Here is a 23,587-nt window from a genome sequence, read left to right on the forward strand (position 1 = left end):
TGCACATTTACTGTACTGGTAGTACATGTACACATATACTGGAACATTTCATAAACTGTTGAAATGCCAATGTTAGTTTGATTTCTGCAGTTTTTTGTGAGTGTTCTGTACATTGCCCAAGAGGGTAGAACGGCTTTGCATCTGTGGAAAGCTACATGTAGTTACCGTAAATCCTCACAGTCTTGTGGTGTCAGTTTCAGTGAGACGTGTTTCATCAAAATGATGTCACTGAGTAGATCTTCTTACCAAATAGGCGCACACACACAGTGTGTAACAATATTGTTCAGTACCCATCTATACTGCTGTATATGGCAACTTTCATCAGTATTGACTGTAGAACTGAATAGTTCACCAATGAGAGTTCAAATGAAATTATTGACCTGCCCATCACCACACCAGCTTGTCATCTTCAAATGTCAAGAAATGAAAGGCCTCATAGTTCACAGATTAAAGCTGCTGAAAATTCAAATCAACTGATTGCACATTTTGCTGAACTGCAATTGATCCTTCATTGAATTCATACAAGGTCATCAGTTTTCCGGGTCAACCTTCTCACTGAAAAGATGAAGTACACGCCTAGCATAATTTTTATCATGGTTGATATTCCCATGACAATACAAGCCAAGCTTAATTATTTATCTTGACAATTCTGATGTGGGTACGGGTCTGGTAAGGCCAAATTATAAATACAGCAAGACAGTTTGCGCACTCATCACTTTTATCTTGGTATCTTTCATCCCCAATGTCAAGGAGAAAAACGTTTTCTTCAAAGAGTTGGCATGATGGTGGCATACACAGGTATGGCTGATAATATGCAGACCAATGTTGTAAATAACAGCAGAGTCAGGTTCAGCTATAGTGGCATTTTCAATCAACCGAAAGTAATTAATATACATATTTCTCTTGTTGCAGTTTCCAGCTTATGATATTTACATACATGTGTCATATGTATATTATGAATATGATCATGTATTGAATATTGTGTATTGATCAGAATTACTGAATCTCTCATACACCATTAGTGTACATATGTATTTTGCTGTCTATTTTCAGCGAATACCATTTTCATTTAGTCATTCATACCCTTTGAAAATTCACTGTACATTTACTAAGGTTGATAATTTATCTATGAGTGCGAGTCTGGTAAATGTTGCAAATAATGGAGAAATGAAATACACTGTGTAAGGCTTTTCTGCTGTCATGCACTACAAAGGAGAGATGTGAAAAATATTTTTATACTAGAAATTTCAAGGTCATAATATTGTCAATCAGTTACAAGAGATTATCTGCCGTTTATGATCACTATAGATTTAAAATATTTTTTCTTTACCCTTGACAGTGAAACCAACATGTCGGCTGTTAACGTTTATGCTACCAGCGCGACATCAGAAAACCTAAGCAGACATGATATGTTGGCATGGATTAACGACAGCCTTGAGTTAAATTACGGGAAAATAGAACAGCTTTGTTCAGGTAAGCAAATTTCATCATGTGTAGTTTTATTGAGCAGTGTTTAACTCATTCACCATGGTTATGATCAATACAAGGAATTTGGTGAAGTTAGAATTTACAAATTCACATTCTTCACTTGCTCTTCCATCCTACTTCCTTCATTCAATATCAATAATACTGTTTGTACATATATACATATACCTATTGGCATAGCAACAGCCTGGGCTTAGTTGTCACTGTCTGCTATGTCAATTCTGTAGGCGTACCTATATTCAAGATACATACAGAGTTGACACATCATGTCACAGATCTCACCTTCAGAGATGAATTTAAATAGTCTTGGATGACAATCACCTCCCTATACTACAGTGTGTTTTGTAGCATTTAGGAAAAGGGTAGAGTCATATAATTAAAAGTCCATTGTGTATTCTAATGTTACAAATAGAGTAAAGTTAAATTATATATTATCCACAGCAGAAAAATGTGAAGCATATGTAATCTTTTCCCCCAAAATAAAGTCAATTTATGAATTTCAATGATGTACTTATACTACATGTACATTGTACCTTAGTAAGGTAGTGCAGTTTTATAAGGATCTTCAACAGGGTCAATTCAATGTCAGAATGTGACAGCTACATGATGTACTTTTATTCAAATTTAACACATCATATTTGTTATACTGAGAGTTTCTAAAATCATTTTGCTTTACAAAGTCTTTCTACATGTATTTATGACAAAATTCATCTCTATTCTATAAACTAGAATGTACTGTATATTATGTGCCAATTCTGCTGCTACAGACATCCATTTTTAATGTCAATTTTGTTAGTTTGAAATAGGAATAGAGGAAAGAAGCAATGCATGTACAATGCCAAATCATAGTTCAGAGTACATGAACATAAAGTAATAAATTATTCTTCTACTGGAGCAAATGGTAAACCAGTAGTGTGACATTTATCTAGCTATCACACAGATCATGCAGGAATCGTAATTTTATTCATTGAATTCTGAATAGCTTGGTACAGTTATTTCACAGATACTGCTGGTTATTTGTGTATTGATTCACTCCCATGGTACTGCCAATACGTGATTTCCTATGATGACATATTCAGATGCTATCCCAATTTGATGTCTGGCTAGTTTTGAGAATTCCTCCTCTGGATGACCAGCATTTTCAAAAAGGGTAGACTTGTTGATGAAGAACCTGTAATTGGGTAGTGGAGACATCAAAACAACCTCTGCTACAAAGATGTACCAATCACAGTGTTCTTACAAGCTTTTGATGGAAAAAAAGACATTCATAATAGCTGTATATTATTTCATTTTGTGAGGTCGTGAAATAAAAAGTCAAATAAAATGTGCTCTTGAGCTCAATTGATTTGATCACATTTTCCAAGGGGATATAAAATGTGCACATTTATATTATAGCCTTGTCATTACCAATGAAATTTGTGATGTCATCCCCCAGATCGTTACTAATAATCTATCTGATTATCCAACATTGTGGCCAAGATGTTTTCCACATCTACAAAGTCACTGACATTGCCAAAACTAAAAATAATAGCAATAATTTCCACCCTTGTGTCGTGCAAAGTTTGCTTTCGTCCATTGTAGGCCAGGAGGGGGTACATTGTTCCTTAAATAAAATTATTATGTGTGATACATCAATATACCATGACAGGGCCATAACAGATCCACAGTAACAGTAAGGTATAAATTGTCCTACATGCATGGGTTGGATACTAAAATCTGTAATCTGCTATTCATCATACTAACAAAAATGTATGAAAAACTAAACTCGACCTAATCGCATCAAATATTAAGTACAAATATGTACTAACTACATATGATTATGAAAATTTCTTGCCATAGGAATCTTAACCAAAAACTAGAATTTGCATGTTTCCTGTGATAGTGACCTTCTGCAGCACTGCAAAGCTTGACATACCATCTCCCTCCCCTTTCCCTCCACCCTCACCACTGTTCTAGACCTGTATATTTCACCAGATTTGCGTCAGTGTGCACCTGGTTAACTTTGTTGCACAGTGACAATGTTATGTCCTTTATCAATATTCCAAGCTGTGCTCACCATCACCTAAAGGAAGTTCTTTTGCATTCTTTGACCATGTGGCCACGTGAAGTTCAGGTCTTGTGTGTTTTTGCCGTGTTTACAACAAAGTATCCAATCTGTTTAAACTTGGATGTAGAGATGGCAATGTTTCCACCTTCGCTTGTTCTTTGCCATTCTCGTTAGCTGCTGGTCATCTCACTACATCTCAACCACTGCCATTGAAGATCACATTCAAATATTGTGCCCTGCGGTAGCCAGTCAGTTTGCACTTTTAACTACAATGCTACAATCCATAACTAGTGGTGGTTGTAAGCGTCTCTTCAATTCATCATCTGTTATGGCTGATGCGTAAGATCTGAACGTGATCTTTGTGGCAATGCTTCAAATGTTAGCTGTCACTTAATTAGAATAGATTGAAAGTTTTCCACATAAAATTAAAAATGAGAAAAATTTGTCAATCAAAAGGATGAAGGACATATGTTCTGGTAATGATCAGAATATACATGTACATGTATGCTGTAGTGTTATTTTCAACATGCAGAGTGAGCGTGTTAGTATTACAGTCTACCTGCACCAAGGTAATAATATATGGACATGTGAACTGTGTATGTACAGTACAGAGGACCCAGGTATTTCTAGCCTCAAAGAGGGATTTTCAACATTCAAGATTTGAATAATCTGAATGAAGTTCTACTCACCAAATGATCTTTCTCTGTCATTTTCTAACCTGCAGGGGTTGCGTACTGCCAGTTCATGGATATGCTGTTCACAAACTGTTTACCTCTAAAGAAGGTCAAAATGCAAGCAAAGCTAGAACACGAATACATCCAAAATTTCAAAATATTACAGGCAGCCTTTAAGAAAACAGGAACTGATAAGGTAACTATCCATTTCTTTTGAGTGAAAAATGTTGTGCGAATAATTGGGAAATGTTTTGCTACATTACCATTTACTTATACATACATGTGATGTTTTTGAATGCATAAAATAGAATTTGTATACTTATAAAGGATAGTGAACCATTTTTCCTGTAGATAACTTTAATTGTTTTATTGGATCTTGGTCGTTATTATAAGAAATAAGGATAGGTTAAAGGTATACTGTCACCTGTTCCAATTTTGTCACAGTTACCATGGAAAGAGAAAATCTAACTAATCACAGATTTTAAGTGGGTGGCCCCTTTTTCAAAACAGCGCCCTCACATGGGCATTTTGAATACCAAGAAACGCCCCTTTGACCATATATGGGCATAGTTAGATTACAGGTGACTGTATACCTTTAATAAGCAGAACAACCATAGAACTCAGCACTGTCAAATCTGTCAAAATACCGGTACACTGCATGGTTTTTCAAAAAATGTCAGAATGAATTACATCTGAATTACCCGTGTTTCTCTTGTACTTACATTGCCATTTACTCAGTAAAGCCCAGTGTATCAGCTGTAGAGTTTCATGCACCAGATCTGCATATTTATAAACCACAAATTGAAAGCTGTGGTCATCTCAGTTCCTTTCGTCTGTCACACAGGTCATTCCAGTTGAAAGACTTGTCAAAGGTAGATTTCAAGACAATTTTGAATTTGTACAGTGGTTTAAAAAGTACTTCGATGCAAACTACAAAGGAACGGATTACGACCCAGTAGAGGCCAGGGGGCAGGCACAGCCCGGTGGAGGAGATATGCGACAACCAACGAACAGGAAACCAGTAGGCACGGCAGGTAATCCATGTATGTTTCAATACTAACTATATTTTCTCCCATTCCTCCCTTCAGTTTGCATGCACATATGTCATTTGAAGCATTATCTTGAGCTTTTAGTTTGTCTGTGAGGAATTATAGAATTGGTCTTGTCAGTGCATCCTTGCATCCGTTCACACAAATTGCTCAAAGATTGCCGGGGTGATTTCTTTCAAACTTGATACAAGGATTACTTCCTATGATATACATATGCATGTCGATTTGTTTTGTGATACAATCCAATATGGCTGCACAATGGCCATTTTGTTTCCTGTATTTTATGTCTACAGCCAATACTCAGGCAGGTTTTGACCAATGTCTTTCAAACTTGGCTTAAGGACTACGCACTGTCACTTACATTTGGACACAAATTATTTTAGCAGTATGATCCAGTATGGCTGTCAGACGGCCATTTTTGTTGATAGTGTTTTAATGAATAAAAAATGAGCTACAATATGTCAGTCTGATAACTTTGTAACGGGCAAAATGTGATTAGTAAATGTAAGTTTGTTTGTTTGTTTTTTTTGATGTATTGAATAAAAATTGACCTCAAGAATAAATGTCAGCTCTAGAAGTTTGCAAAGAAATGACGCCAAATCTGATTCTGAAATTTCCTGACTTTCACCATGACAGTTCAATAAACTGTGTTAAAATATATTGCACACAGTTTGTGAACTGCAGTTATGTTAGTGTGTATGTTGTGCTATTGAATGAAAGTGAGCTATAGGGTTGCAGCCGTCTCACATGCAGAGAAATTTCTTGTATTATGACAATGAAATTTGCTGAATGATGAATCTTAGTACGAATCTGAATCCATTTCTAAACAAACCCATTACTTTTATAGGTATAATTAAGGTAGAACGCACCTCGGGGACAGAAATTCGGGCCTTTAAATTTTATCAATTCTCTACTGGCCTACCACTTGTGGGGACTCATTTTGAAGCTCTTGACGAAAGAAAGTTTTCACCGTCTTAGTTTTCAAAATTGAAAATTTTATTTTTCCCCATAGAGTTAACACAGGGATGGCAGCCACCTTGAATTTCGAATTTCGAGAAATCGCGAGTAATTCGCCTCTCTAGTACCAAAGTTTGCACGGTGACCCCTGATTTTTATTCTTGCTTTGGTAAGAGAATGGTCGAAAGTTTCATCGAGGAAAGTTTGAGCAAAAGTTTAAGTCTTTTACTTTCGAGGTGCATATTACCTTAACAGCCCTGTAATTTCCCTCTGAGCCCAGTACATTAAAGTCAAGTCACATTTTACTCTAGTGCTTGTAAAACTGAGCTCCATACATTACCAGGTCAAAATTTGGAAAAATTTACAATACCTACAGACATATTCCATGTGAGGGACTTCTGCATCTATCCACCCATATCCATCTTTATCAAAAACCAACCACATTGCAACCATTGATTACACAATTTGTCATTGATCACACACCCAACTATTTCTCAAATGTACCTAATTCCATTTATACATCGGACATCAACTGCACATTCACATCAATAAAATGTTTTCTCCACCGTTTTCCAGATATATGTTAACCAATACCACTTCACCATCATTTCCGTCAATGGTTTTTTAAGTTCATTAACCAAGAGGGGATTATGTCATTGACAATGGCTTCTTATGTGTGACATTGATGATTTGAAACTTCTGCTTCTTTGCTCACTTATTTGTCTGATTATAAGTTTTATGAATGCTAAACTGTTTACCTTCAGAGAAATATGAGAAAATTTTTACCAAAGAATTAATGCTTTTTCCTCCATATGGGTTACAGTTCACAATTACCAGGGCTCTCCACCAGGCCATTTTCAGGGAGGGACCTCTCCTCTGTTTTTGTGTTGATAACTGTACAAAAGAATATGTTTTCACAACAAAGAATATGCAAATCATGTATTATTATGTAAATTTGAAACCCCCTGTGTTTTTCAATCGTATATTCAGCAATTACAATAAAGCCAGAACTGATTGTTGATCTATCTCTACTTTCCTCAATAGAGATTCAAATTTTTGTAATCAACGGGACTGCCAAAGTCAGGGATACACAGCTAGCAATACTACTCATGTACTATTGCAGGACTGTGCAGTTGAGTGTGTCATACGTAATGTAGGTCTGGCTGTACTGTATTTGCTATTTTCGTCTTTCAGCACCACAGTTCAAATCACCTGCTTCAAGGAGTACTCGTCCAGCCGCATCTTCGGTGGTAAACAATAACCAAGTCGCAGAGCTTAATCAACAGGTAGTCATCAAATACATGTCTATTGATACACCTTTTTATCCATCGGTCAGTGTTCTCTGAAAATGCTTAGGTCGATTTTTGTGATGGTTACTTTCTTGTGAAAGAATTACTTTTGAAAGTTAAATTTCACTTTGTATGGTTTGCTGATTGGGCCACCAATGATCAAAGCCAGCAGTTGGCTGAGTCAAATCTCACAGTTGGCCAATCACTGATAAAGTTTACAATCACCCATTTGCTTCAGAATCTGATCTTCCTTCTCATGCTGTATCCTGCCTAAATTGGTTGGTTTTCTTTTGAATTTAAAAGGCAAGATTTATGGTGAACTAAAAGTTTGATGATAAGGAGGGAAATTTCAGTTTTCCCTTCACTGATATCAACAAAGGATACTGTATTTTGCAGAACTGACAATTATCAGTAATCACTCATTTTCTGGTTATAAGTTTCTGAATTCTATAATGCATGTGCTCTCAAACAGTGCTTGCTCTCTGTAAGCCATGATACGCATACCAAGTAAATTGTACAACTCTCTTTCCCTCCAGTTGCTGGAAGTCAAGCTCACGGTTGATGGACTTGAAAAGGAGAGAGACTTTTACTTCAGCAAACTCCGTGAAATTGAAATTATTTGCCAGCAGCACGAAGATGAAAACCATCCGGGCATCCAAAAAATTGTTGAAGTTCTTTATGCAACAGAGGTAAGGAGGCCTCAAGCAGATAATGTGTAATTACAAACTGTATGGTGCTAGTCAAAGACACTTTCTGTAATCTCTGAACATGCTGTGTGGTAAAATAAGTGTTAATATATCATTTGATTTTTTTACTGTTACTAGAACTGCCTAAGATCCTCTTTTATGTATTCTTCAACAATAATTGCTCTTTTTCCTATTCCAATCCTGTAAATTAATCGTTATTTTCCATTTTGGGTGTCCATTTGACTCGTTTGCGTATGAATTTCAATATTTTGTAAAACTGTGGCATATATACCAAGTCTTGGGTTCTGTTGCAATTTGACCTTCATGACACAACGACTTCAAACAGTTCTCCTTTTGTAATTGAAAATGAGGAAAAAAGACGTTGTTCCTTGATTTTCGGTAGGTTTCAAAGATTCAGGATTTTTTCAGTGGCTGGTTTTTCGTTGTCCCCATCTAATCATTAAACATTCATGAAAATTTAAATTTTTTCTGTTCCTGAATTTTTCATCACTTCTCATATATTTTTATCATCAAAATGTCAACAAAGAGACTTTTCCATACTCACAATCCGCGCGGCATCAAAAAATATGCACCTCTTCCGATACATATCCCATGCTTCATTGACAGGAATGAATGCGGACAGTATACAAGTATACTTGTGAAAAACTACAAGAAAATGTAATCGTGAGACAACCAAAGTACTGAAATATACTGCAAGATTCTAGCTCCAATACTTCATCACTGTAATCAGACATAGTCGTTGATCCTGAGAGTGAAATGCCTTTTCACCATATTCAGAAATGTACAGAAGCTGTGTCATAATATGATCCTGGGTCTAATGATGAATTTCATAAACTCAAAACTTGGTAGTCAAGGTCACTGATGCTAATTAAATTGTTCAAAGTTTGAAAATAGTTAAAATGATTTACAAGTGCAATTGTGTTGACTAGGGAGTAAGACCAGTTATTATCCAACCTAGTATCATGGTGTAACACATTTCAACATGATAAATCAGCTAACAGGTCTATTCTGTAAAAGCATGTAAGAACCTGATTTGCAAAATGTGATGTTTTGTGAACAGAATACATCAGTGGTATTTCTGTATCTCGGCACACCTTGTTAAGTTTTATCAGCTCACATAAATTATAATATTAAAAGGGGTGACTAACCATGATAGATTTGTAATGTGTGAGGAACAAGTAACCCTATCGATACATGTAAATAAATTTTGCAAATAAAACTATGCAAAATAAGAGAAAACCAGCGGCAAATGCTAATGGGGAAGTTTGTTTTAGCTTTGGCAGCATTAATAGTTTGAATATTCAGTAGTCTGTCTGTAGGATAATATGAGTAAAGGGTAATTTCAAAATAGGATGACCACAGTGCATGTAGAATAGATCTAACACAGGATGACCACAATGCATACAGGATAGTTTCCAACATAGGATGACCACAGTGCATTAATGACTCTGGTGACTTAGCATCGCATGGTTTTCTATCTTCCAGCCATGTGATGGTCAAGCTTCTAAGTCGGATCAGGTAGATGAATTTCAATATTTTAATTAATTATGCTGTCCTCTCTTTTCAAGGGAAAAAAGTTACACCATGACACTGTTGGGTAAAAACGTGGACAACTCCCACGTTTGATGTCAACTATTCTTTTCCCTGTTTACTCGTAAACACTCCTGGTAGATATCTTTTTTCTGTCAAAACTGTAAATACTCACAGCATATTTTTTCTATCAAAACTGGTATCCAACAGAGTACATTGTGTTAAAAATATGTGCGACACAGAAGAAATCATATCATGATCACACCCAAAAAAGGAACACATTTTCACTTTCCACTCATCTGCAACCATCAGAAAGCCTGTTGTCTTTCTCTTGGATTATGACATCCTACACAAACCTGTGTAATCTTGAAACCAAAATGTATACCAATCTACACAGAAATGTGAAATCCCAGTATCCACTACCATATCATACATCTTGACCGTCTTCCTCAGTATTCCTGACAATATTATCTGACATGGATGTACAGTGTTTCCTTGATCATGCTATTCTTTCTTGCTCCACATCTGTAATACCCTATGTGTTCATATGCAGACTATTTGTGAATGGTAACGTACCGGTACACCACAACAAAGAGATGTACCTGTTACTGACAAAAATGTCTGCAGTCTATATATTTGTCCTGTGACTGTGTATTTATTTGTGTGTCCAGTAGATGTGTATTGAGTAAGATTAGTTCCTGTAAAGTTTGCTGGCCACTAATGTGCCTGTTACCTAAGCAGACTTACAACGCATGTGTGTGCAGTTTTGGTAGTACATGCATGTACATGTACAGCCTGCCTTTGTTGACTCACACCTGAACTGTGTAACATCGCCTACTTTACCAAATTCAAGTTAGACTGCCCCACCTCCCCCCCTCCCAGAATGAAGTTTGATCCCTCTCTCTTTACTAGTCCAATGCAACATTGCTCACTCAGCAATGATTCAGATATACACAGCTCACCTTCACCGTGTTCCAACGAGACACCTCCCTCGTCCATCACAATTCAGTGTGAAACAGCCTAACAGTAACAAATGCCACAAATTCAGTATGACACTTCCAAGGGGACAGGTCAAAGCTTCTGCTGGAATCACCTTTCTCATATTTCGAGTTGCCATGGTTTTTGCAAAATCCCACAAAACTTAAAAAATGTCTTGCTTGTCAAAAAAGTGAAGAGAAGAGAGCAGCAGACAAAACAAAAAATGTAAGCTGTAAGCATTGAAAAATCTCATCTTCAGTTTGAAAATCCCTCTTCTCATCATTGACATCACACACAACATTCCTTGTGTTAGTTTTCAACCTGTCCCCTTCATACTACTCATTTCATCTGCAGGTTTCCTGCCTGTCTATCACTGTGTTATTTTCTATTTGCACTTGCATTTCTTCCAATCTACTCTAGGATGGATTTGCAGCACCTGCTGAGGACGCAATAGAGGATGACAATGTTGAGTGTGATCTTGGTGATTTCTAAAGGTGGCCATTCATATTACTACTATCCAGTCATTTCAGAAAGAAAAATTAAGCATGCTTTCCTGTGAGATTGTATGTTCTTGTCCGCTTCAAAGCTTGCATTGTTTTGAGCTGTGCATTTAACGTATCATGCATCGTAACATAAAGTGCGCTTTCTGTAGATCCTTTCTAAACATTGGAAGAGGGGATTGGAATGGAGTTTAAATCTAAACACTTGATTATACTTAGAGAGCCTTGCGCCAATCAGCCAAGTTTGTGTTTTGTGAATGATTTGAATTTCAAATCACTGTTATTCAAAGCATGTGCATGCAATCAGCTGAGCTGATTCTGTGGTCTTTACTCTGTCACTGGATTGCCTGCCTGTCTGTGTGTCGTGTGTGAATTACATGTACAAAATGCATGGTCCCTTTCAAAAGTCTGATGGCAAAGCCTCCATCAGTGTAAGACAATTTCAAGAGAAGTAACACACATCTTTTTGCATTTTACCCTTGTATGTGACAGCACTTTCACAGACTTGAATACTGTAATGTATGAAGACTGCAAATGAAATGTTTATCCACACTGATTTTCAGATGATGTTATAATTCACAGGCTCTGAGAAAGTAGTGTTTTGCTACTAACGACAAAAACTCCACTGTAGCTGCTGAATTTTACATCTGTTAAAACGATTACAAATTTCCAGTTGGCCTCAAATGCCACTTATTTAAATGTCAACCATGATAAATGTGTGCAAACATAGGTATAATTACACATTTAGTTTTTTCTCTGCAACTCACTTGATACAGATTTTTCAAATATAATTACAAGAACACTATAACATATGTATTTTGTGTTCTAATTATATATACCTAAGCTAATGATGATGATGATGCATTTCATACAGTGATCAATTTTGTAAAAAAATGCATTACATTACCATAAGCTTGGGTAGTAAACATATCAATGCATTCAGCTTTATACTTATGTTTGTGGATATCCTGTTTCAACTGTTTTATTGCATTTTCCATAATTCCAAATATGATCCCCGCTTTTTATCAGTTTTACAAATTTTGGTCCAAAAAGTCCTCAGAGCAATTATGTATGTGTAATGAATGCAGTCAATTTTATATGATTAAACAATCTGATTAAAAATAGGATGTAGAGATGGCGATATTTCCATCTTTGCAGCGATTATCAGCTACAAAGAACAAGCAAAGATGGAAACTTCACTTTCTCAAGATCTGATTTTATAAGATTGATGTCCAAGGAACATTTATTTTTCTGAGGGATGTCCAACTCATACACCCACCTAATCATACTTAGTCAGTTGAAAGTTCAAATATCTCTATCCGTGTTCCCTCTTGCAAAGCTGCTTTGTGAACAGAGTAACTTTGTTTGCGGTTGCTTGAGAGCAAAGCAAGCTCCAAGTTGTGGTATAACTACAGTACCAAAGTAACACATTCTGTAAGACTCAATAAAAGCCCAGGTTTCGTACGTTGTTTTTCTTATGTACAATGATCATCTTTGTGTCCCTCAATGAGTGTTGAGTACCGCTACAACTCTGGGCCCCAAAATGTCTGCATCCAAATTAAATTCAAACTTCCAGCACAAATGCATGCACATATAAATATTGCAATTCAAAGAAAGCAATTTTTTTGTACAAGGTAAATTTTTTATCTTCATATTCCAAGTTTAGCATCAATTTGCTTCATGCCTTCACGTGCATCACTGTATTTTTATTGCACTATACTCAAACTAACATACACATTTTGTCATTTGTTTAAATGCACTTCATAGGGCAATTTTCCACAGTATCCCATGCAGAAAGAGCCTATTTTCCCACAACCTATTTCTGTTTCTTCTACAGTAAATTTTGGCTTTAGAACTTGGAACCCATTAGCAACTGTATCCACGTATAAGGTCCATCTGTAGAGGATGAGCACATATCAAAAGCCATGGAATACACTCTCGGCCACAAACCCAAACTATCATGGCCAGTGACCAATGAATAGCAGTCTAAATGTGTGATTGAAACCATTCCTGCAGTTCTTGCTGTATTCAGTATGATATTTGTCAGAGAGTGTACTTTATGGACAATATGTGTAAAGTCACTATGCCCATTCCCTGAAATTGACTAAAATATGTTGGGCAAGGATAAGTTCATACCCAACATAGCATAGATAGTCGCTCATATTTGCTTTTTTTACACTGTGCTTACTATTTTGCTCTATTTCCATAGCCATTGCACTGAAAGTTTAAGCTGAAAAGTGTTGCCAATAGTTGAGAAGCTTGTGTTTAACTGCCCCCCTGAAAAATTGGAAACCAGCTACATAGTTGTAGCATGTCTGATTGGATTTTTATACTCTTGTCTGCTATATGTGGTCCTGAATCTGCTGTCCTGAAATCTCCCCCCCCCCCCCCCCCCCTCCACAAGAAACCAGTGTGTTGGTATTTTAAAGGTATACTGTCACCTGTTCCAATTTTGCCACCATGGAAAGAGAAAATCTAACCAATCACAGATTTTAAGCGGGAGGCCGCTTTTTAAAAACAGCGCCCTCACATGGGCATTTTGAATACCAAGGAACGCCCCTTTGACCATATATGGGCATATTTAGATTACAGGCGACTGTATACCTTCAACCCTTTCTACCATCATGGTTTGGTCCAATTCTACTGATTTTTCTGGCAAAGTTGGGCCTACGCATTTAGAAAGTGGGGAGGAAAGGTTAAACCTGCATGTTGCCACCTTACCAAAGTTATGTCGTAAGACAGCATCAGTCCTGTTTTCCACAGTGTAAAATACACAGACTGACAGTATTGGGTGTAGTCATCACTGCATGGACAATGCTATTACTTCCCAGCAACTTAATCTATGATTTATGTTTTACATTTCAGAAAGGTTTTCCCATTGCGTTGCCAATCCTACAGGACAAATACTTCAGATTACATTTTCTCATTTATCCATCTCCCACTCACCACAAACAGTTTCTGCTAAAGTTCAAATACCTGTCAGCATAGCCATGCAGGGAGGGAAACACAGTTGTATTGTTGTACCAATCTTTACTTACTCTTTAAAAAAATGCCTCAGTATAATCTCAGACAACAGTGATTTATGTGAACTTCTCTACACACTCATGAATCATAGAAATTCTATATCCTGTTCTTTGTAATCATTACTAGTAAAATCCTAACATTTTCACTGAACACTGCAACCTACAAATTATAACCTAACTCTAGTTACCTCGTGCAAGTCGCCATAATATCTTGAAATGCCTACTAAGTGTTGAACAAGTCTACGAAACCCTCTGTGTAACTTTTCACAGAACATAAACAATTCAAATTTCAGACTTTACATACTGATCATAAGTACAAGATTTCAGAAAAATAATGTTCTTCTACTTTCCTGATATAACCGTTTCTTTCTTGCTTGCTTGCAGGACGGCTTTGCACCACCAGCAGATGAAGAGTTTGAGGGAGAGCAAGATGAATACTAGACACAGAAGCCTACGGCGTATACACAGTCCAGGAAGGGGGGTGTCGTCCAAATCCAGGTGGCTGGATGAAATTCACATAGTACCATTATAGCTGGCCGCAAGAAAATAATTTGTACATTTGATAATGCAAATTTAATATTCTGTATCTTAATTTTGAAAAGTAATTTTGAAAAGTTTGGGTAATCATTGGTGTTTGAATTGGTTGATTATCTGATATGCTGCCCTGATTTTAGCCAGGCAATTTGACAAGTAGGTGAGTTTTAGTAGCTGTACAAGAACATAGATAGGAAAACTTCTGTAGTTGCAGTGCTTCAGGAAGATTCAGTGTGACTTTTCAATACCCTTACACACCCGTTTCCATGTATATAGTTCCATCCACCCTATTGAAAATAATGTGGGCTATACCAAAACCAGGTTGTGAAAGGGTTAATTAACCTTATCTGCACAGGCTATATTGACTGCCGACAGCTCTAAGCTCACAGCTTAGTATACTGTGTTACATTTACAGTGTAGTGTCAGTGCCCAGATTTGCCAAGGAAGCGTTAGTTGTCCACATCCCATTAGCTCTCGCAGATTGTCAAGAAAAGTTTGAATTGATGCTGTTCTGAGTGTATATACATAAAAATATGGGAAGCATGGTTTCTTTTTCACATGCCTCTTTCCTTTTTCCATGCCTGTGACATTAGCATTGTTATTAGCAGTTTAATAACACGGTGAGTTGTAATTAAGTCTCACAGTGTTTTCTTCTCTGAAAATGTGGAAGTCTAAATAATTGACCTACCGGTATCTTCCTTTGAAAAGAAATAAAATTATGGACTTACCTTCCTTTCAAAAATGATAAAAAAATTTGTAACAATAGTTGGCCTACAAAATGATATGGTAGAGATATCCTTTATAGTTTATCTGGAACAACAAGCTTGATTTTCCCAATTCTGCACACATGTATCACAAATTATTCTATTAGTACATTACTTCCAAGAGCATGAAGAAGAGTTACTGTGGCAGACCCAGTAGTGCACCATCACAGGGACTAACTAAATTTCTTTCGTTTTTCTGAGCACTTTTGGACCTGTGGCTATGGTGTCATAATGTGATATCTGTGGTTGTCCTACTCTCAGCTTCACATTATTTCACAACATGGTTGAGCATCAAATTTCAATGGTTTGTGCCATGTAAATGCAGTTTCTAAATTGAAAGAGCACAAAGTTAAAACAAAGCAAGTGTTTCTACATACAAATCACAACGTGAACTACATGGACTGCCTCAGTAATCCTTTGAAAGTTTTTATTCTTTATTCGCATGACAAGTACATTCCCTCAGTGTCATAGCCAAGTATATAGACCTTTCTGAGATAAATGTTGTTGATTTGTGTACAAAACTATCCTGTCATCTTTATTTTCAAGTATTGTATCTTTTTACCTCTATTTCTTACATGCATATTTCCCAAAACAAATTTTTGTCCACACCCCACCGTATTCATCGATTTGAATGTGTTCACCTCTGTACTTTTGGTTAGATTTTTTGTTTTCAACAACAAAACGAGACCTACTTACAAGGAATCGTTGGGCTATAGGGATTTTTTGGTAAAAGCTAATACTTCCAGTAAGTAATACTTGTACCTATGTAATATTTGCCCTATTAAAGCTCTTGTGGCCTTACAAATGAAAAGATGCGTATCGTGTTTGTAAATTTAAGAATTTTACATAGCTTGAAACGTAATTTGAAAACATTTGCATGGGTAGGCCTACCAAGAAAACTGTCATGTACTGTACCATTATTCATCATCATTAGTTGTTTGATGTAATTTAGAGTTTAGTCAGTCTCTAGATATACTTCAGCTTTTTTAGGAAAACTTAAAAAAAAGAACAGGCCAGATTATTTCAGTGTTTCAACATCCTTGATTTTCAGAAAATTACTGTTTCACATGCTTGTTGACAGCATACGCATTGATAGGTATCAAAATCCATACCTACATAAATTTTCTGAGCATGCAAAACTGCAGTGTTTATGCCACTCAATGCGCACTCTGTTCCAGTTCGTAGTAATACCATCTTTTTACCAAACCACGAATGAAATTCTTGAATTTCTTGCCGTACTAGCAGTAATACAAAAGTCTATCCAGCGTGTGAGGATTTTTGAAAAGTGGCTAGACTTTTGGGAAAATAGAGTGGAAAGACACCTTCAAGTTTTAAGAATACTACAAGGCCAGGGTAGACACAGGGCCCGCATGTTTTCAGTTTTGAAATGGAAGCTGTGAACAAACTCTGTGTTGAATGCTATGATATAGCAAGGAGGAGCCTGAAAAACAGTTATTGGTAACTGCCCCTGAACAATAAACCATATCTTGAAATTACAAGGGAAATGGGTAGACAGACATGCTTTGATATTCCAAACCGTTTGTTATAAAACTAAAATTGCTGTTATAGACTTGTAAAAGTCACCTGACTAGGAGGGGTTACTTCTTGGAGGAGAACAGAGGGATACACTGGTTCACACATCCTATCTAGCCCCTCTGAACTGTACCCAAGCCTCACTGTCAATATTATAGTTTAGCATGTAAAACCAAATATCCAATGCTGTGATAAATTTCAAAATAAACTTGATATGTCCTCTTTACCGTTAAAGTTGTGGTATACTCCATCTACAATTTCTAATTACGTGAAGTACACATAGCTTTACTTTCCATCATAGATTATGGATTTTGTATATCTGCAAGGTTACTCACAATCATTGTTCGATACAATTGTTTATAGCTATGCAATAAGGAATAATTTTAAAAGGTAGGAAGTTTTCTTGCAATGTAAGAGACTCCGCATCACATACAGGTATTTTTTTTCTTGATTCGTTATGAACATGTCAGTACACCCATCCAATTAAAACTAGTATATTTGGCACTGAGAAGGCTATTTAATTTCACTGTAGGCATTTCAGGATTTTTAAATGCTTACCTTTATTGTTCAAGTATATTGTGAATTACCAGTTTAAAACAAATCATTTGTGATGTTAAGATTTTGCTGTTTATTTTTTTGATCTCAGTTACGTAGCAGCGGTACATTTGTTATTTTGGATATGAGAGAGTAACCTTAGGAATGCTCTTGGCAAGAATCTGGCATGTTTGGTCAGAAATTGAATGATGGCGTAGTGACAAGGTTTGAATGTATTTGTAGGTAGCAGGGTTCAAAATACGTTCTTTTTCGACAGATTACTCATCCCATGGGCTAGACATCCTGTGTGTTACCCTGCTTATCACTCTCCTGGTACCAAGACCACTGTTGAATATTTTCCCATATTCCGTTTTTCCGTCATATCTGCATTAACTTTGCCAACACTTTTCCAGTGGCCCACAAAGTTAACCCAACTCATCAGTTCTCGCTTAAGTACACAGCAATCAAACCTAGCAGCTTTCTGCCGAGGTTTCTCGCTGTCCGAGTCTTCACACCATGTGCTGTATAACCATGGTCAATGAGTATACTTGCCAAAGTATCAAAACCATCTATTTACCTGTAAACTTTTCAAAGTTTGCTCTTTTAATGAAAAAAAACAAACCTTCCTCAGTGTATTTTGAGCCCTGTTTGTAGTGATGTGCATATTGTTATATATTTGGTCAAATTAGTGAATAGTAAATATGACTTTCTGATTATGTCATCCTTAACTTTTTTGTAAAAAATTGACATTTGGAATACAACTGTTTATGATGGAATATATCACTTCCATGTACAGAGTTAATTTTCTCTTTTTTTGTCAATACTTAGTTTTCCTTGTAGCAAACTTGATGGACATATGCCGAATTGTGCATTCTGTCGTACCATGCATTGATGGCATCATAGCTTGAACACCCCCTGTTTTTGACAATGGTACCATCCAGATTTGCCTTTGACTCTGATATTTGTAAAGATGATGCAAACCCAGGGGGGTGGTAGCAGGCATGAAAGTACAGTGTTTTGATACACTCAGCACATGTAATGCATAGTTTGATGTGATGTCAGTAATAAATGCCAACTATCTGTTGATTCTTTCCACAAAGGTGTTTTGTTGTTTTCCTTCAGGTATGTGCCCCATGGTCCTTGGCATATCTGTGTTCTATACTACTAGTATATCAATGCGTTTTCATAAAGATTGGAGAAAAATGATTTTGCAATTGCTCTGTTTATTTATTTACTCCAACACAGATATGAAACGGCTTAAATTCGAATCTCCATTTGTATCAACAGGAGAGATTTTCTAATGTATGACATTAAATATCAATGTAGTGAATTATATCGAGTATAGCCATAAGGCTGCGTTCACAAATAACGATTGGGGGGGGGGGGGCTGGAGGAATTTCGATTGAAATCTTTTTTTTTTTTCAGATCCCCCCCCCTAAGTACCCCAAAAAATTTTCAAATGCCCCCCCTCTATATGGTCAAAATTTTTCAAGTCCCCCCCCCTCCAACTATCACAGGCCCGCATATTTGTAAAGGATGTGAGCGCAGAAAAAATAAACATGTATCGCGCCGTTCCGCTCACAGGTGTTCAACACAACCTGTATTAGCACTTTCTATAGTCATATTCCCAAGGCAAGTTCTTTAAATGCATCAGTGAATTTTTTAGATTTATTGGTCTTAAAGCTAACATGAGTTAATCCAACTCTGGCCAGGTCAATTGCTCCTGCTGAAGAGCACACAAAATGACAATCATGAGAGAGTAGGCAAATTGTGAATTTTGGCTAATTGCCATATTGCACAGTGACCTACCAAAAATTTGTTTCAAAACTACAAGACATATATGGATTAGATTCTACTCAAAGTAGACAATACTGGAAGGTAAAATGTTTCATCAAATAAATGTTTTAATCTCTGAAATTTTGGGTGTAATAATTTTAAATTTGTTTAAAAAATAATTCCATTTGGTCACATATTTTTTCTTTTAGTCTTTACTGTTCAAAGTTTTACAGATTCTCTGGCCTGATCTTGTGTACAAGTATGTTTCACTGTCATGAGCATCATTTGACCCAAACTCTTCTGCATGTACATCAGAGTCAGAGCTATCTCTGTCACTGTTCAGGTATGCAGTGACAGTGACACTGCAGGAGGAGAGCATTAATGATAGTGACACTACCCGTAGGCAGTAGCTGTATTAACTTTGATAATTTTGGCAATATTTTTGTTCAGTTTTACAACTGCATTCTTGTTCTACTCCCTACAGCATGTTGCATTGTCTAGTATTCAGCTAATGCTATCACAGCCTATATATGTGTACCATGCATTAAAACACTGACAACTGACTGTCAGCCTGGACTCCAATTAAATTATCACCAAATACACATTTATATTTATATATACAGGCTTTGTTGACAAACTAAATATTGTGTGTTTGAGCATGCTGTAGGGAGATAGCAGGAGACTATAGTTGTTCCATCGCATAGAAATATTGCAGAAATCATTAACAGTTGCAGCTTCTGCAGGTTACGAGGCTCAAGTTGTTTTTTTTACGACAAACCACACATTTAGATTTTTTCGAGATACAAGTCATGAAATGTGACAAAATGGTTCTAAATTTTGTTAAATTATTACTATGATGACATTAAAAATGGTATTCATTTTTCATTGAATTATCTACAAAAACTTGGAATTGGAAATGTAAAACACAAAAGGGAACCAAAAATTTTCAAGTCCCCCCCTTACAGGTAGAGCAAAATTTTCAAGTCCCCCCCCTCTACTACCCCAAAATTTTTCGAATCCCCCCCTGAATTCCTCCAGCCCCTCCCCCCCTAATCGTTTTTTGTGAACGCAGCCTAATTGAGACACAAAAATCCGATTACACCATTGAAGTGAAAATACATGACAGAAAAGGTGCACACATTTTACGATTCTACATACAGTGTCAGACTCAGAAAGGTCGTGATCCTGTTCCGTGGACACAAAGCATATGTAAAGATGCTTCCAAGAAAGTCAACCTTCGTGTAGGTTGTTGAAACAAGTTAATTACTGGACAAAGTGGTTTGATAAAACCATTGAAAAAGAACACTGATAAAACATAACTGAAGATAAGCTTTTTCAACACTTCTCAGTACTGCCATTGAAAATTGGCAATATTTGATAACTGCAATTATGTAGCATTAAAAAGTGAATTGCTGGTGACTTTTCCTCCAGATTCAATAAATGTTACTGTCTACTTGATCACCCAGGAATATGTAAAGTGAAAATCGGTAGACAATGAAGAAGGGCATTACTTGAGTTCTATGAATATAGGAGATCAAAAATATTTTGTGGTTTTATTAATAAGACATCTTTGGCAAATTTAAAACCTGCATCACTATTGGCAAATACTGAAAACAAACCCAAACTGAAAGGGATAAAGCAGGGTAGCGTTTATTTCACTTCCTTTTAGATGTATACTGATGATCTGAAAATTGCTAGCCAAACTTTACCATGTTTTCGTTGATGACTACTCATGTCATAATTATGTGCAATATTAGATTTGATGTTTTGATTGCGTCACAGTCAACTCACTCATCAGGTGGTTGGAGTGACGGAATATGTTAAATACAGTCTTCTTTTATATTAGTATTTTACCATTTATTTGCTTATTTATAATCATAAAATTTGTTAATCTTGAGTTATCACATGTGATAACTCAAGAGTAACAAATTTTATACTAATCTGTATGTGCAGGATTGTATGTCACTGGTATTCATTAACAGAATATGTGACTTTACATGTCAAAGCATTGTCATCTAGCAGCTTATCCCATTAACCCTTTGAGCGCAAAGGCTATTTTTGTCAAGTTTATAAAATATACCACAGTCAACTTTTTCTGCTTTTTGCCAAAATTTTGATGAAAAACTGTAGCTGATGAAATGTGATATTTATTTGGTCCAAACTTATGAAAAAAAATACAGAAAGTTCACAGAAATTGGTAAGATATTGAATTAAAATGTTGGTGGGAAAAATTACAGCAGTCAAAGATTAATACAGTTTTCATCGTATATTTACAATCATTAAAACTATTCTGGCATTGAAAGCCTGGTTCTAATTTTATAATTGCGAAAGCTGCTGTTCCTTGAAGTTTACTTTCTCCCCAGTAACTCTGCAACAAGCGCTGTTGTATCTTGTGCACATCCCCAGTGAAATGTGATTCCAGCGCCACCATGGCCGTAATTATGGACAATCTGTACGATAAAAAATAATGTGTCAAAGCTGTCTATTCAATCATCGTTTGCCATTACTTTGGCAAAAGATTCCATTTGAAATGTGTCCTTCAAATGCTGATGATGTATGTGCTCTCTATTGCCGTAGAATCTCATGGAAAATCGAGAAAATCGCTAAAATGAGAGAAAACTTCAGTACAGTAATATAATTTATCACCACACACATTTTATTTTAGGGTAAAATTCTTCACTTTCTCTCATGAGAAACTATCCACGAAAATAGTGCTGACTTCTTTTCATGGCACATTTTATAACGGGCTCAGTTCAAAAAAAGAATATTTATGGCAATAAATCAATAGACAAAAGCAGGAAATGCTATCTGCTCACGACAATATGACACTTCTTGACAAGTCTAAGTATCTTTTCTGATCTACCGGTAGCTGAGTCTAATATTCATTAAAATCAGGAACAAATGATTCAAACAATAAAGGTGACTTTCTTTCATTTTCAACTCACCTTCAGATATTCATCTTTCACTTTTCTGATTTCTTTTTCAAGCCGCACGCTCGGTCTGCCTGGCCTGAGTCCAACCCATTCATAGTCTACAGTGGCATGCTGGTAACATAATATACCAAGATTTTGAGGATAAATTTAGCAGTGGGGTTTTTCATAATAATTGTTTAAAGAACGCACCTCAGGGACAGATATTCGGACTCTCAATTTTCTACAATTCTTTTCTGATCTACCATTTGTTGGGGCTCATTTTAAAGCTCTTGGAGAAAGAAAAACTTTACCCGTCTTAGTTTTTCGAAAATCTGAAATTTTATCTTTCCCCCATAGAGTAAACACAGGAATGGCGGCCATTTTGAATTTCAAATATCGCAAAACGATGGGTAATTTGTTTTGTTAGTTCCAAACTTTGCATGGTGATTCACGATTTTTCTTGTTAATTTGGTAAGAGAATGGTTGAAAGTTTCGTTCAGAAAAGTTTGAGCAAAAGTTTAAGTCTTAGAGGCTCCATTTTGAATGGCAATTCAACATCTGAGCCATTCAAACAGGTAAGAACTCCTGTATTTTCACCATACTGTGACTTAGTATTTTCTCTGACATGTAACTTTTCTTACGAAAAATACCACTGTAACTGTAATATATATATGGTATACACACACACACACACACACACATTGTTAAGTGACAGTTTTTATGGATTACATAAAACAATTTAAACCCGAAGATAAGGGGGTTTGGATAGAGGTTTGAAATATACTGATAGATGAATTGGGATTTAAATTCACACTAAATGAAAGGTTGTATTATTATAAAGTAAGTATTAGCCTGCTACTTGTAGGCAAAGGGAGGATACTGTCATGGCCTTTGCCAACAACCTCACCTTAAGACTTGGAAAGATAGTACAACAACTTTTCCAGAGTTTCTTCCTATATTCCGGATCAGGTTCAGTGTTCCAGTTTCCAATTTCTGCCGTTGCAGTGATCAATACATTATTTGAACTGCAGTATAAATGAAACTATATATTGGAATTATTTCAACAATGATGTACATACATAAGCGACTGGGCATGAATAAGGATGACGGTAATATTTTCAAGGTTCTAGCAAACAGAATGTTGAATTGGTATAACTGAAACTTTGCATTAAACCAAATTATGATGTATCCTTTGTTAGCCATAGATTGATTAGCTTTGAAAGTTTAAGGCTTAATTCAAGGTGCAGCCAAAAAGGTGTTCATGTTCGTTTTTAAAGCCAGCGGGCAAATTGAAA

The 23,587-nt window shown here is 36.2% G+C and overlaps 2 protein-coding genes across 32 annotated transcripts in view; one reads left to right on the forward strand and one right to left on the reverse strand.

Moving 5' to 3' along the window:
- Positions 1-18,703, forward strand: part of LOC139133009 (microtubule-associated protein RP/EB family member 3-like) — a 67,125-nt gene extending 48,422 nt beyond the window's left edge. For 6 of the 31 annotated variants that reach the window (XM_070699356.1, XM_070699366.1, XM_070699353.1 and 3 more), the window contains 8 exons: positions 1,340-1,473; positions 4,257-4,402; positions 5,051-5,249; positions 7,407-7,498; positions 8,038-8,190; positions 9,694-9,726; positions 11,137-11,210; positions 14,624-18,703. In XM_070699356.1, coding sequence (XP_070555457.1) covers positions 1,340-1,473; positions 4,257-4,402; positions 5,051-5,249; positions 7,407-7,498; positions 8,038-8,190; positions 9,694-9,726; positions 11,137-11,208 — 829 coding nt within the window. In that variant the 3' untranslated portion in view covers positions 11,209-11,210; positions 14,624-18,703. The remainder of the gene's footprint in view (positions 1-1,339; positions 1,474-4,256; positions 4,403-5,050; positions 5,250-7,406; positions 7,499-8,037; positions 8,191-9,693; positions 9,727-11,136; positions 11,211-14,623) is intronic. The other 25 variants (XM_070699372.1, XM_070699383.1, XM_070699367.1 and 22 more) reach the window with 7 other exon arrangements.
- A 104-nt stretch (positions 18,704-18,807) lies between these two features.
- The window catches only part of LOC139133008 (D-aspartate oxidase-like), a 36,339-nt gene continuing 31,559 nt past the window's right edge, over positions 18,808-23,587 (reverse strand). Inside the window, exons 10-12 of the mRNA XM_070699352.1 lie at positions 23,200-23,317; positions 22,326-22,424; positions 18,808-21,830 (exon numbers count right to left, since the gene is read on the reverse strand). Of these exons, the coding sequence (XP_070555453.1) occupies positions 21,729-21,830; positions 22,326-22,424; positions 23,200-23,317 (319 nt within the window). The 3' untranslated portion in view covers positions 18,808-21,728. The remainder of the gene's footprint in view (positions 21,831-22,325; positions 22,425-23,199; positions 23,318-23,587) is intronic.

This window comes from Ptychodera flava, chromosome 5, assembly GCF_041260155.1.
Source record: "Ptychodera flava strain L36383 chromosome 5, AS_Pfla_20210202, whole genome shotgun sequence".
NCBI lineage: Eukaryota > Metazoa > Hemichordata > Enteropneusta > Ptychoderidae > Ptychodera > Ptychodera flava.